At 44.1% G+C, this 13,619-nt stretch overlaps 1 protein-coding gene across 1 annotated transcript in view; it reads right to left on the bottom strand.

Moving 5' to 3' along the window:
- LOC121620837 (netrin-1-like) overlaps positions 1-13,619 on the bottom strand; it is a 41,140-nt gene that overhangs the window by 16,529 nt on the left and 10,992 nt on the right. The window contains exon 3 of the mRNA XM_041957066.1: positions 641-829. Coding sequence (XP_041813000.1) covers positions 641-829 — 189 coding nt within the window. The remainder of the gene's footprint in view (positions 1-640; positions 830-13,619) is intronic.

The following is a 13,619-nucleotide window of genomic DNA, read 5'->3' as shown; positions in this document are numbered from 1 at the left end:
ACCCCGAATAGCTCGAGAGCCACACGGGTCAGTTCACAGACAGCGAGACAGGTGGGCGCTTTTCTCCAAAACTTTTTAAAGAATTCCTTTAATGCCTGAAGAGTGAAACACGCTGTGGTGGAAGAAGTAAACAAAACCTTTTCTGAAGTTTAAGTAACAGTACCAAGAAGAAAAAATACTCGAGTAAAAGTCCTGCATTCAACATCCTACTTAAATAAAAGTACATTAAAGTATTATTGGCAAAATGCTTAATGCTTAATAAATCAAAAATTAAGGGTTGTTTTGCAGAAAAAGTGGTCAGAGTGATCTATCATCATATATCATATTATTAGATTATTAATGCTGATGCATTGATGTGAAAGTAGCATTTTACTATTGAAGTATGAGTAAGGAAGGACACGGCAAAAAGTTTTGAACAATAAATAGTATTTTAAAGGGTTTAAAGGGTTAAAGGGTCTTTAGCTGTTAGATAAATGTCGAGTATACAGATCATTGGTGAAAAAGCATGTGCATAAAACACTACCTCAGAGCTATCTGTGGAAGACAGCGTTAAATCTACTGGCTCTTATTTCATCGAACAAACAGCAGCGGTGACTGTGCACAGATACGTCATCACACCCGACCTGTCACGCCCCGTTACCTTTGCAAGCTCTCCGGTGAGAGATGGACTTGGTCATGTCCCTGTAGTAACCCTCCTTGCAGTAGTGGCAGTGGCGTCCCGCCGTGTTGTGCCGGCAGTTGAGGCAGACGCCACCGCTTCTGCGGCCCGACAGCTTGTACAGCTCCATGTTGAAGCGGCAGCGGCGGGCGTGCAGGTTACAGTGGCAGGCTGGAGAGAGAGAGAGAGAGGGAGAGAGGCTGAAGGACGACCTGACGTTTTGCAGATCAGTCAGTCTTAATGCCTGTAAGTGAAATAATTTGTTCAGCACTCAAGTTTAAACGATCCCATGTGGCGCTGTTGTCATGTGAAAACCACGTATCTCCAGTTTTGCTGATTTTCCTGTTTTCTCTGCAGTTGCATGGTTACACAGTCCCCTGTCAACTCTCAGACCCATGAAACCGAGCGCTGTCAGGCTGCGAAGCGCCGCTGTTTTTCCCAGCTGCTGAAGAATCTGACATTTTGGAAACATAAGCTCGTTCTCTGACAGCGATGAACTCAAACGCAAAATGTTTACAGGCCTTCCAATATGCAACTGCCGCGTGACTTTGCCACATTACGACGACGGGTCATTGAAACAGATGGTGCGGCTCGGCCCGCTTTGGTCTGGCTTGAGAATAATGGAGCCCCTCAGAGGAACCTCCTGGTTCAGGCTCTCGTTCCTCGGCCACCTGCTTGTGAATTTGACCTCTGAACCCCGGTGATGTCAGGCAGGAAAACTTTCTTCCGCTCTCCCACACATCTGAAAGACTGCTGATTTATTGTCATTGCCATTTTGTCCCCTTAATATTGACCCCAGAGTTCATGTTCCTCACGCACGGATGCGCTGCCACGGTTTCTCTTATAGAAAGCCAAGTGAAATAATCATGTGAATAAATAATTCTGAAATGACTGAAGAAAGTATTAAAACTAATCTTATTATTCCAAAATGTTACTTTACCATTCCTATCCAGGTGCACAGGAACTAGTTAACTCAAGCCTCGTTGCTCTGGTTCTTTAAAGTGGTTGCCTGGTGGTGACTTTAGGATTCACTGTGTGTAGCTCTGTCTAAATGTCTAAATGTGGACATTGGACAACATTTCTATATAATGAATGAATAATTTCTTAAACTATTTCACTCATTATTGTTCTATTTATGTAGTTTGTGATGTTTTACCTTTTAGGTCGCTTTTTTCCTTTATGATTCTGCATCAAATGCATACTGTTCATATGAGCAGCCCTCGCAGTTACTCACATTTCAGTAATCTCTCCATCAATGCGCCTGTCTTAACGTTATTACAGCGAGATGCGGGCGATTAGACCGTCGCATATGCTCCACGTTCATCAGTGGTCTGAATCACGTACAAACCAACTCACACCTGCCATACGGGACCAGAGCTGGCAGGTGGTTGGGATTCAGAAACACTCCTTGTGAATGGGGGGCCCAGACGCACACACACACACACACACACACACACACACACACTCAAACACACAGAGGTGTTTGGCAGCTGTCACAGGCTTATCTCCCTCACTTCCCTCCCCAGGGATGACACACACACACACTACACTAAGCTTTGAAGCACTCACACACACACACACTCCCTCCTCCCTTTCCCTCTTACTCTTTACTGCTCTCTTATCCCAGATGTTATCTCCACTTAAGGGAAGTGCGAGGGAAAATGCAACACGAACAGGAAATGGAATGCTCTTAGTTGTCGGTGCTGAAGAAAGGCGATGCTGGTACTGTACTTTAATCTTCCGAAATATTCAGACACAGATGTGTTTTTTGTAACACTGCCATCGTCACTTCAAAGAGCACAATTACTTAAAAAAAAACAACAACAACAACAAGACAAGACTAAAGCGGCCACAGATCATTACGATCTCTTGTTCCAGCAGAGGGGTGAAGTCGGTGAGTTTCGGGCTCAGTCTGTCTCTCAGAGGTGAAAATGTGCTTTATCCTGCGTGCGTGTCAGCTGTCCTCAGAGCCTTCTAATGAGCGCTGTGCTCTCTCATCCACACATCCCCGCTCTGCTCACACAGTCACTGCAGAAGCTGTCCAGCGGCGACAATAGCTCGAGCGCTGATAAGCCCTGTTCAGAGCAGCAGGCCCCGAACGCCACTCACAACATCTGTCGCACGGCTGCCAAACGCACTACTGTGGCAGGGCGTGTTGTCGGTGACCCTTTCTGTGTTTATTCAGCAGTTTGCGCTACGTGCTGTAGGTATTTGGTTATTTATGCATATGTATACATATATACACAATCATTAGAAAAGGAAGTGGCTGTGAAACAGTGAGTACATGTTTCTCAAAAATGACTCCTCTTATGAGTTTGATTCCAATAACATTATTATTGCATTTATGTGTGCTGGGAGCAATCAGGGAGACAGCTCAGCTAAGTCGGAGAAGGACTCAAAAACGTAGAAGCATGAGGAGGCCAGTGGATATATATACATATTCACACACAGTCTATATAAACACAATTCTTCTACCCTGGGGTACAAAGACCCTGGTTGGGAATCACTGATATGGATCGCTTGCTTCACACTGTTTCAACTAAAAATGCCTCCATACATGTCTGCTTATGTGCAGTGATTAAAAAAAAAACATACAACAAATACCGTGTGACATTTTCCTAGAAAGAAATGACCCCGTTGTTTCTCTGTATTGTAATGTAACACAATAGCAATTCCAGCTACACTCAGCCGGTGAAAGCTGCTGTGTTTGCTGTGCGAATCAGTCAGAGTCAGGTGGGTAAATTCATCGGGACTAAAGGAAATGATGCGTTTTAACATTTCTGCCAGCGGTGGCTTGTTTGGAATAAACAGAAGAAGGTACAAGTGAACAGACAGAAACTAAAAGCTAAAAAAATAGATATGTTTGAATGCTTCAGAGCCAAACTAAAGAAGAAAATACAGATATTATCATAGAAGTTTGTTCAGGAAATTACAAATCTAATATGAATGCATAAAGCAGCGGCTCCTGCAAATTAGCTGCTTACTGTGATTCTGCTCTGGACATCCAGAGTAACAAGGTGTCTTTTCTGGGTCTGCTTTCATTTGCTTTCAAGGGCCTACTTAGAGCCATGCTATTCCAATCTATTTATGTTCAAGTGCCATCTATCAGGCTTAGCGAAGGAAGCGCTCTCGGTGGGTGTGCATATTGGTAGAAAATTACGCATCCCACAGCTTGGTGGAGGCGTTTTTTCGCTCCGTCTACAGAGGAGAGCACACTTCAGATACAATCAAGCGTCTGTACGTGAAGGCCTGAAATGAAATTTGGTTATGGATGGTTTGAGGAATTCAGCGCCGCAGCAGCAGAAATTTACTGAGTCTGTCAACAGGTGTCAGATGTTTAACCATGCAGTGTGTGAGTGAGTGTGTGTGTGTGTGAGTGAGAGAGAAAGAGAGGTTGGAGGTAAGGTTTGATCTGCACAGACAAGAATGCAGCGCTTCTTCAGACGCGGAGAAAGATGGAATTCCAGCGCAATCGTTGTTTATTCAGGATCAATTACTCTCTCACTGTGTATAATCCTGCACAGTCACTCACATCGTGAGCTGACAACGCGCGCCAGATCAAACAGGGTTCATCGCGGCCTGCCATCTGAGAAAAAGACAACGCTCGGCCCCTAACAGATTACAGAGCCATATTTTCATGACAACAGTTGGTTTAGCGGTCGGCTTTTTCAGAGACGAGCACACACGCAGAAACAGACAAGCTGTACTTGTTTTGAATGTCTGGCGTCGCCACATGTTTCTTTAAGGAGGGTGCATATTTAGTTTTTCAAGTGTGCTGCTACACACGCTGGCTTCAGGCAAGGTGCATCAAATAAACTTGAATCTATGCTCTCACTGAAAAGCATAGCGATATTACGCAACCCTTGCATAACACCTGTATTGTATATGTGGGTGATGCTGCAAAGTGTCAAAAAAAAATTGATGAGCGTATGCACTTTTTATTTTGCTGTTTTAAAAAAAAAACATTATAGCCTGCAAATTATAGTGTAAATATTTTGTAATTACAGGATAAAATACTGTACTTACAGTGTAGCAGGGATGATGCTGTATTTTGCAGCCCACATACCCTGGACTTGCTGGACCTGGACTTACTGGGATAATAAGGGAGCTTCCTCCCACATTTTCAGTGCCTTCTCTTGGTAACAGTGTCGCATGGAGTGTAGCTGGTAATTACATGACATAAGATGTAAAAGCTGTTCTAGGTTTTGGTTGTTTGAGCTTGTAGAGATAAATGTGTGTGAAATGTAATGTCATGTACAGGCCTAGTAACCATGAGCTGGCCTCTACTGCGTGCTGCTATTATTACATATGTAGCTAAAAAAAACAGTTTATTTACTTTATAGTAGTTATACAGGTACAGAGGAGTGCACACCGTGTAAATAATTAGACTGCAATTTGTGGGTTGCAAGCTGAAGAGGAGGATTGCATTGGATCTTTGATGGATGAGGTCATGGCTAAATCCTGTGCATGAAACTAGGATGCTGATCAGGCAATGATTCAGTCAGTGATTATGTTTCATTCTCTGGAAGTGATTCTTTCTTAGGATTATAAAGACATCACTGAGAGCAGCTGATCACCTCATATTCCAGAAAAGCCGATGGCACAAATATATATCATTATAGTGCTGGAAGGCTAAAAGTAAATCATTAATGATTTCTGCTGCGATGGTTCAATAAATCAGCGTCATACAGGAAAAGGAGTTTTATAGAGGAGTGGCATCAGCTGCCATGGCTCTTGAAGGGGGCGTATGTGGTCTTTCCTCAGCAGGGCACGTTTGACTCGGTAACACACAAGCATTAAAAGCAAACGCCACGATCCGTCACCTTCAGCTGCTTCCAGCTCTGCTTCCGCCAGACGCGCGTTTCCCACAATAAATATTTCGATCACACATCACTGCAGCAGCTGGGATTTTTGATGAGGCCGAGGACAACAACAAAGGACTTTTGCAACAAGCTCTCCAGATGATGAATCCTTTTACAAGTTTCCAGGCCGCTTTTGATGATTTCACTCGAGGCGAGGAATGTAAACAGTGAAAGGAAAAGAGCTGGAGCCGGTAGGGGGAGATTTCTATCTCGCACAGGACGGAGCAGGTTTTACGCAACGACCTTTGAGGACTGCTTCATCAATAACAACCTCCGTCACCGTGGTGTCACATAAACAAATACAGCATCAGAACATGTGTGCCAATACGAGAATGATTTAAAGACCTTCCTCTTTGATCAAGTTAGAGCAGAGATGGCATGGCTAAGACAAACAACAGAGCTGGAACATGAGGAGTTAGTATATGTGATGTGGTTTTAATGAGACACATATTAGAGGGCGGAGGATGTTTGAAAAATGAGAATACTGGGTTCACTTTGCTGCACCTGCCTCCGTGCTCAGCGGGGCTGATGACAGCACTTTGTGGGCCTTTGTAGACGTGTCTGTTACGTCATTCCGTCAATGTTTTTCCGATTTCTTCTTCTGTCCCTTGGGGACAGGAACAGGCGACCATCAAATATCACACGACATCAAACAACGGTTCCTTTTTTCTGGCTGAAGGTGATCATGAAAATCAGCTGCTGTGATGTTTGGTCGGAGTGAAAACAGCCAAAAAAATCAAAGCCCTCACCGGCCAAGAGTCCACAGTTAGAGTTCAAAGCTACGCTGAGGACGAGAACAGAAACAAGGTGAAGTGAAGTGCATGGTGAAGTAGAACACATGGCAGGTAGCAGCTATGTAGCTACAGTAAGCAGCTTTTATTCTATGGCCTGTCATACAGCAGACGAGGGACAAGTAATTAACAGGTGGAGCTTAAAGCCAATCTACAGGTGTTTTAAGATGCAGTTCCTTTAATGGCCACTAGATGGTAGCTTCTAAAAAAAATGCCAAGACGGTACAGAAGTGTCTGGAAAAACATCCACTTCTTTGTTGAAGTACAAAGTCAGTTTTTCCACAGGAACTTTGGGTCTCAGCGGACAAATAATGTGTCATCTCAGGTGGTGACCATGTCTGAAATGATTATTCGAGAAGATTTAAAAGCCTTAAGTCAACATGAAATTTGAGATCTCCTCACTTTTTATGTACTCTACTCTACTGTGCATTTTTTGTTCCACAAACCTTTGTTGGACTTATTTACATGCACATGTATGTATGCATGCACTGTGGGCATTTTCAGAAGGATGGAGGGCAATTACCTTTCAACACCATGAACGCAGCATTTCCGTACGTCACGAAGAAAGGGGCAAACCTCCAGCTCTTTAGAAAAGACTGACTTTCTCTTCGCGACAGCTAACCGTTAGCATGCTGACAGCTTCTGTCAGGAAGTGTCATAGCCTCTGCCGCCTGCTAATGACACCAACACAGTGACTGACCCACATACTGAAGAATCAGACACATGGTGCATAGTTTATGTTTTTATATTGGGTAATAATGAGTGAGATGGAACAAGATAAACATCTATGTGAGCCAAAGCAAGTATAACATTATAATTATTATTTTAATTGTGGTGAACATTATGGGACAATATGAATGTTGAAAACTGGAACATTTAGTGTCTCAGAGATATTTGTCAGGACTCAGGACACCCAGCTTGAAACCAAGTAAATCCTGGACAAACTGAAAAAAGCACATCAATATCGGACGTTTAGGAGGACCCATAATATTATTTAGCTCATATTTCATTCAGAAAGTGGAAGCCAGCAAGCTAGCTCAACAAGCCAGAGAAACCGGAAAGCTGAAGCTATAGTCAGGTCAATTTGGTTGTATTACCATTAATTTCCACTAAATGTCGCTTGTCATTTGTGTTATTCCAGCAGCTGCCATCCACTCCGTGTTGTGTTTGTCCCGCATTACACAGAGCGGGCTGTAGCTTGTTTTAGGTCACAGCAGCAGGTGCTCCTGTTACCTCTCCATACGCTACCCGGTGATCCGAACATTTGTTGGTCTCCAGGCTCCGACGCGTTGGCCGGTCAGGTGGCCAGCCCACTTAGATTGACTGCAGCCGACTATCGGCGCTCTCTTAGCTGTGTTCTGGCGCCGGAGGACCGCGTGTTAAAGCAACCAAACATGGACGCCAGACTGGGAGAACGTGCTCCTGTTAGCAGCACTTTGGCTAGTTCAGTCGGACTTCCAGTCCAGCAATTCAGCCATCGTGATGGTGATGCAGTTTTCTCAACCTATGTGCGTTTCTTGGCTCGCAACGACTGGCCAGATGCAGCGAGCAGTAACCACAAACTTTAAGACTTCGAAACATCTTTGCCGAAACCTTTAGCAGACTGATTTGTCCTGACAACGACCATAACCACTGTCCACCTCAGAGCTGATATCAAGGGCAGAGGCTAACAGAGCAGTTTAGCTGCGTCTGTCTGGTTGTATTAGAACAGGCGCTATCAATCTAATGATGCCATCATGGCCAATTTGGCAGCAACACCTCCGTTCCCTGTGGGGAGCTGCGTCTGATCCGCTACTATGACAGCGCACGGGGGGAACATAACGACCCATCACTCAGCTCACCTTTCACCTCGGAGGAGCTGCCAAAGAGTGCACTTTGTGCCCCGAGACCAGATAAGAGATGAGAGGGTATAAGCTGAGCTAATGAATTGACTTATCCCTGAGATGAAAGGCTATCTAAAGCCATCTTTCCGCCCAGGTCTGAGCATGTCCCTGTGTGTGTGCAGCAATTTGCTGCTCACTATGTTTTAGAGATGGATAGTATAGAAACATGACAGAGATCAGAAAAAAACTTAACATAGTATTTAACTGGGATTTTTTAGCATGAAAAGTCTCATTGATGAAGGTTTTTGCAGCTTTTCATTTTTAACCAATGCGTTCAGAGCCTGGCGGATATGAAGGTAAATATTTCTCTGCACCCTACCAGTATTATTAACACATTTAAATGCACAAGGAAAGAAATATTCATATGTGTGCAGATCATTATCAAACATTTCAACACAGACCTCTGTATGTTCCTGTAAATCTCTGTAACCACGACAACCACATGGCAGCTCCAATAAAAATGAAATATGCAACCCCGTCTCCTAAAAATGATGTTTATATACAACTAATTTAGAACTGCAAATACATTTTGAAGGGAACATAAAGCAGAGAGGGTTACGTCTTCCGTCAGCGTAATGAGGAAATGTTGTTAATTAACGTATCTGGCAAGTCTGGCAAAATGATTTTTAACTGTTTTATAGTTATGTTTAGGCACTGGCACTGCTGGCTTTTCACTATCTTTACCTTACCATAACCAAAGTGCTATACCGCAGATATAAGTGTGGATGTGAACCCCAGCAGACACATGTAGTGCTTCGTTCACTCAAAAAACATGCCTCTGAACATGAGGAATTACATTTGTCATGACAATGTAATAGGCAAAACAATTCTAGGAGACATAGCTGAAATATAGTAAAATGATGCTCAAAGAACAAATAATGTGATTCTACGGCATCCTGGGCGTCAGGGCGCCACAGTGTTCAGTGAGACCTCTTGAACTGGACAATCAGAGTTCAGGCCCCCTTGTTGGGTCCTCGAGAAAGACAATAAATACCTATCAGCTCCGTGGGAGCTTCTGTAGATAAGTTTGACCTCTGACCTTCCAAGAATTTCCCTGAGCATATTAAGAAGAGTCAACATTTTGGTTGGAAAGGTCCTTTAAGCTCATACTGCCAGCAGCGCAGTGTAAATATTATGGCATTACAAATGTTTCCAAGGCTCATGTGTTTTAATTTTATTTTAATTTTTCTGAGATAATTACACCATACACTAGTACTATATAGTAATAAGGTTGTCTTTATGCCACCAGCCTCTCTACACTAGGAGCAGAATGCTCTGCCTCACGCTGATTAGACTGTTGATTAATAGTCGTGTATTTGTGTGTTTGTGTGTGTCTGTGTGCGAATGTGTGCTTTCCACGTGACACTTTGTCTCTCCTCTCGGTGCAGCCTGCCTCCCTCTCTGTGGGAATAAGTCTCTCCCCCCGCCTCGCACGCCTTGTCTCACCGTGCAGCATGCGATGATGTCATGGGAGGCGTTCCGTTTCTTTACGAGCGCGGCTCTGTGATCTCTGGTGGAGATCAATTAGCTGAGCAATCAGCCCGCCCCGTGCTTTTGTGTGAGTAACTGCTCGTAAACCGTCCGGTTGCCTGGCGAACTGGGAATGCACTGCCTCAACATAAACAGCCACCCAAGTCAGCCTGGCCAAAGCAGCACTCCGGGCTCCCTCTCAGTGCACTATACTGTATGTCATTAGGTAATGCAATGTGACATCAGCTCACGCAATGCACCGTCAGCCAATGTAATTTAAGATTAGCTGGTAATAATGTGTGTGGGTCATTGTAATGGCCTGTTAGCCGTGACTCTGACGAGAACAGTAGTTCTCTCTAACAGGCTTTAATGACGTCAGGTTGATCTGCATAGACTATACTAACTGTACAGGCTGGATACCACATATTACAGTATGTGGTATGTATCTATCTATATACAGTATAATTTAGATGTCTTTACAATGTACAGTATTTGTAAGAAGTACTGTGAAACATGCAGATCTGCACCATGACCCCTTTTACACACAAAGAAAAAAGAGCTGACATTTTGTAGCAGTAACATTTTGGTAATTGTGCAATCAGTAATGACCAGAGTTACTCACTCCAAGTTCTGAACAGCCGCTGCGAGGCGCTGCCAATGATAACACACCCTCACTTATGAATAATAATGTATAATGGCCAGCATATCTCAGCCCATTTGTCCTCTTGTTTGCAGGGTTGGGAGCGGTCCAGGGGAGGCGGGAGTGGGCGTGCTGCTGGTTCAGTTCGCTGGAACGTATGCCATGTAGCTGCAACAATCTCGCCTGGGATCTTTGTTGCATGTCACCCGTTTTCTGACGCCCATTTGTGTTTTCTTTCTGTGCTCTGAACTAAAGCGGCGACGGCATGATGAAATGGGAAGAAGTGGCAGCGAACGGGACAAAGGGAGACACAAAGAAGAGGCGAAAAGAAGCACGTGTTAATTAGTGTCGGCTATTGGCTGTTTTATTCTCAGGGCCCCTCCTACACCTGATCCTCCTACACCACGTCGGAGGTCACTTGTTTAAATATAATATTTAGCTAAATCTTGAATTGAGTCACTTTATCAAACGGGAGGTTTGTTTCCGGAGGGGCCACCGGAGGAAACAAGACTGGACTAAAAATGACCAATTAAAGCGCAGAGCTGATGGATTGGTGGAGGAACATCCTGCTGTCACCGGTTGGCGCTTGCAGCATTGACTGGGGAATACTTCCTCTTTCCTCTCTCCCTCTGTGCGTGTGTGCGTGTGCATAAACACACACGCAACTGCGTCAGCGATTACACATGCCTGCTGTAAAAATATCCTCCTGAGTAATAATCTCATAAAGGCTTATTAATTGCGGATTTGTCCGTGTGTTTGTGTTCGATGCCTTGTATATTTTCATTGATGAACTGGAGTGCTGCCACGGTGTAGGTGTGGAAACAGGCTGACTGGAGCGCTGCGCCTTTCCTTCCTCAAGTTTATTTCCTCAGGTTTATGGGAGAGGTGATGAAAAGGTCCACGGTCATTAAGCCCAATAAGCAAATTCTGTTCCCTCTGTCCTGCTTCTAAAGGAAGCTGGAGGCTACGTGGACAGACGCGCCGGACGGAGACAAACAGGTTTTAAAGTCGTGGACATACCCACAGCCCTTTTTTAACCTCACTATTGCAACCGCTGATCCTTTACTTTTAGACAATTATTTCAAAAGTTTATACATTATTTTGGTTAACCATGTATATTTTTAGCCAACTATTGCAACCATGTATTCAATATTTTTAATAAAGCATTACAGCTGTTTATCCATGAGCTTTAGCTGATGCTAACGGTTTAGACTTCTTGCCTGCAAACCAGTTTTCCCACACTTTTTAATAGCAAGCACATGGAGTTCAGGTGTCAAAGCGGACTCAGTGTGTGGACAAACTGTTTCATCTGTTTTAAAGTATCTTATTAGTGCACAAGTTTCATTTTCTCAGCCACTCATTTTCTAACACGCATCTCTGTTTATCCCAGCTGATGAACAAAGCAGAGCACACATCATCATCCGAACCCCGTCAGCCGTGAAACGTTTCCTCCGCAGGCTGCCGAGATCCGTTTCTATCGCCTCTACAAGTTTACACACAAGTCGAAATGTGGAAAATGTGGCGCGGCCGATGACAGACGCAACGTAAAATGTGTTAGTAGTGTGGTCTTCAGTGGCACCATATTGTTTCTGCGCCTCTTCTACCTTTTGAAGCGAATTGTCTAAATTACTCTAAAATCCTTTCTCCTTGTGTCTTATGAGTAATTTGGATAATAGGGATTTTGGTTTGAGTGTTGATACAATTGGGAGACATCTGAAAATCACCCACTCATCTTAACCATAATCACCAACTTGAGGCTGACCTGAATAGTTTTCCTCAGCTGGGAGCTTGTATTTACAGTAAATGTGAATGCAGTGTAATTGTGCTTGTGGTCAGAGGGGACGTTCTCCAGACTAAACCTGTATGAAACATCTAAACAGGGCCAGGTTGCTGTGGGACTTCGCTGGCCAGCGTTCGGTTGAGGTCCAGATCTTCCCCACAGAGCGGGGAGGTTATTTTAACACTCTGGCACGTGCGTTCTCCTCTGCGTTCCCCCGTGCGGAGGGAATAAGGGAGATGGAGGCAGGAAGCCGCTGGGTTGTAAATCATAAAGCTGAGGTGACAATCCATCGTTCCCGTGGCATGTTTATTGTGCTTTTCTCCACTTTTCTCCAAGGGCTAATTTATAAGAAGCCAGATCCCGATGACAAAAATATCTCTCCCGTGTGTTTTTTGATAGCATCCCAACATTTAACCCCATATCTCTCTGATCAAAGGTTAATTTCAAGTGCAGTTATTTCCCCGTTTTTATTCAGCTCAAGGAGAGTCCAAGTCCAAGCAAGTGTTCAATTCGTACTGTGACAGCTCACCTCAGGAAAAAAAGGGGCACGGCCTGAGCACTGTGGTCACAGCGTCTGTGTGAAGGGAAAAGTTAGGCAATTAATTGTTAATGATTGTTTTATGGAAACACTGAGAGGTCATCGTAAAGGTTTTCTCACTACTGTGTTCATTTTTATCCCAAACTTTGTCCCGGTTGCTAGGTGGCTTCCAGGACATGGTGCTGAGCTGAAGAGGAAAAGGCTGGGTTCTTCCTGAAGCGCACCAGCCTCTGGCCATCTTAGCGGGAACCCAGTGAACCTTAAACTACAGTAGTAATGAGTAAAACAAATGCTATGCTGTGAGCCTCAGATCAATGAGGACATCCAGCGTGAGGGGCCTCTGCTGTCAATCAAAGCCATGTGACTCTGCTGTTCAGGACGTTGCATTGAACTCATGTCAGTTTCATTCATGATGGAAAAAGTGCAAACTTTTAAAGGGGGAGTCCACTAATTTTACACATCAAGATTAGTTGACTTGTAAGGGCAGCCTGTGAAAACAGTCATCTGACGTCTTCTGTAGTTTTGTTTTCTTCTCTTAACCTGCCGCTCGCACGTCTCCCGGCATGATGGAAGTGCAATTCTGAACAGCTGCAGAACCCATTTAAAGCTATAATCCTGAAGATTTTCATGAATTTACTATTTATGGGCAGCATTTTCTGGCCATTCAATGCATTTACAATCTGTTGACCTCTCTATATAGTAGGTTTTATTGTTAGTGGCGGAGTCCACCATTCCTGCACTGGATTCAAATTGACTTCAAGAAGCAATGCAGCGTGTAATCCAATGTTACTGTTTGGAGTTTTATCTTATTGATAATGTGCTGTACCGTACCAGCACCATATCAGAGCTCCATTAAGCTACAGCCAGTGCAAGCCGAACGCTTCCGACATCTGCTGCTGTGCATTCAAAGCATTCGGCTGCCACGCACGACACTCACAGGAAATGCGGCGTATTTGTCATGAGGTTTGCGCTGACAGCAACAGTTGTGTCAAAACTG

The sequence above is a fragment of the Chelmon rostratus genome, chromosome 17 (genome assembly GCF_017976325.1).
Source record: "Chelmon rostratus isolate fCheRos1 chromosome 17, fCheRos1.pri, whole genome shotgun sequence".
NCBI classification, from domain to species: Eukaryota; Metazoa; Chordata; class Actinopteri; order Chaetodontiformes; family Chaetodontidae; genus Chelmon; species Chelmon rostratus.
The sequence above is the reverse complement of the archived record's forward strand: the minus strand, read 5'-3'. Positions and strand labels throughout refer to the sequence as shown.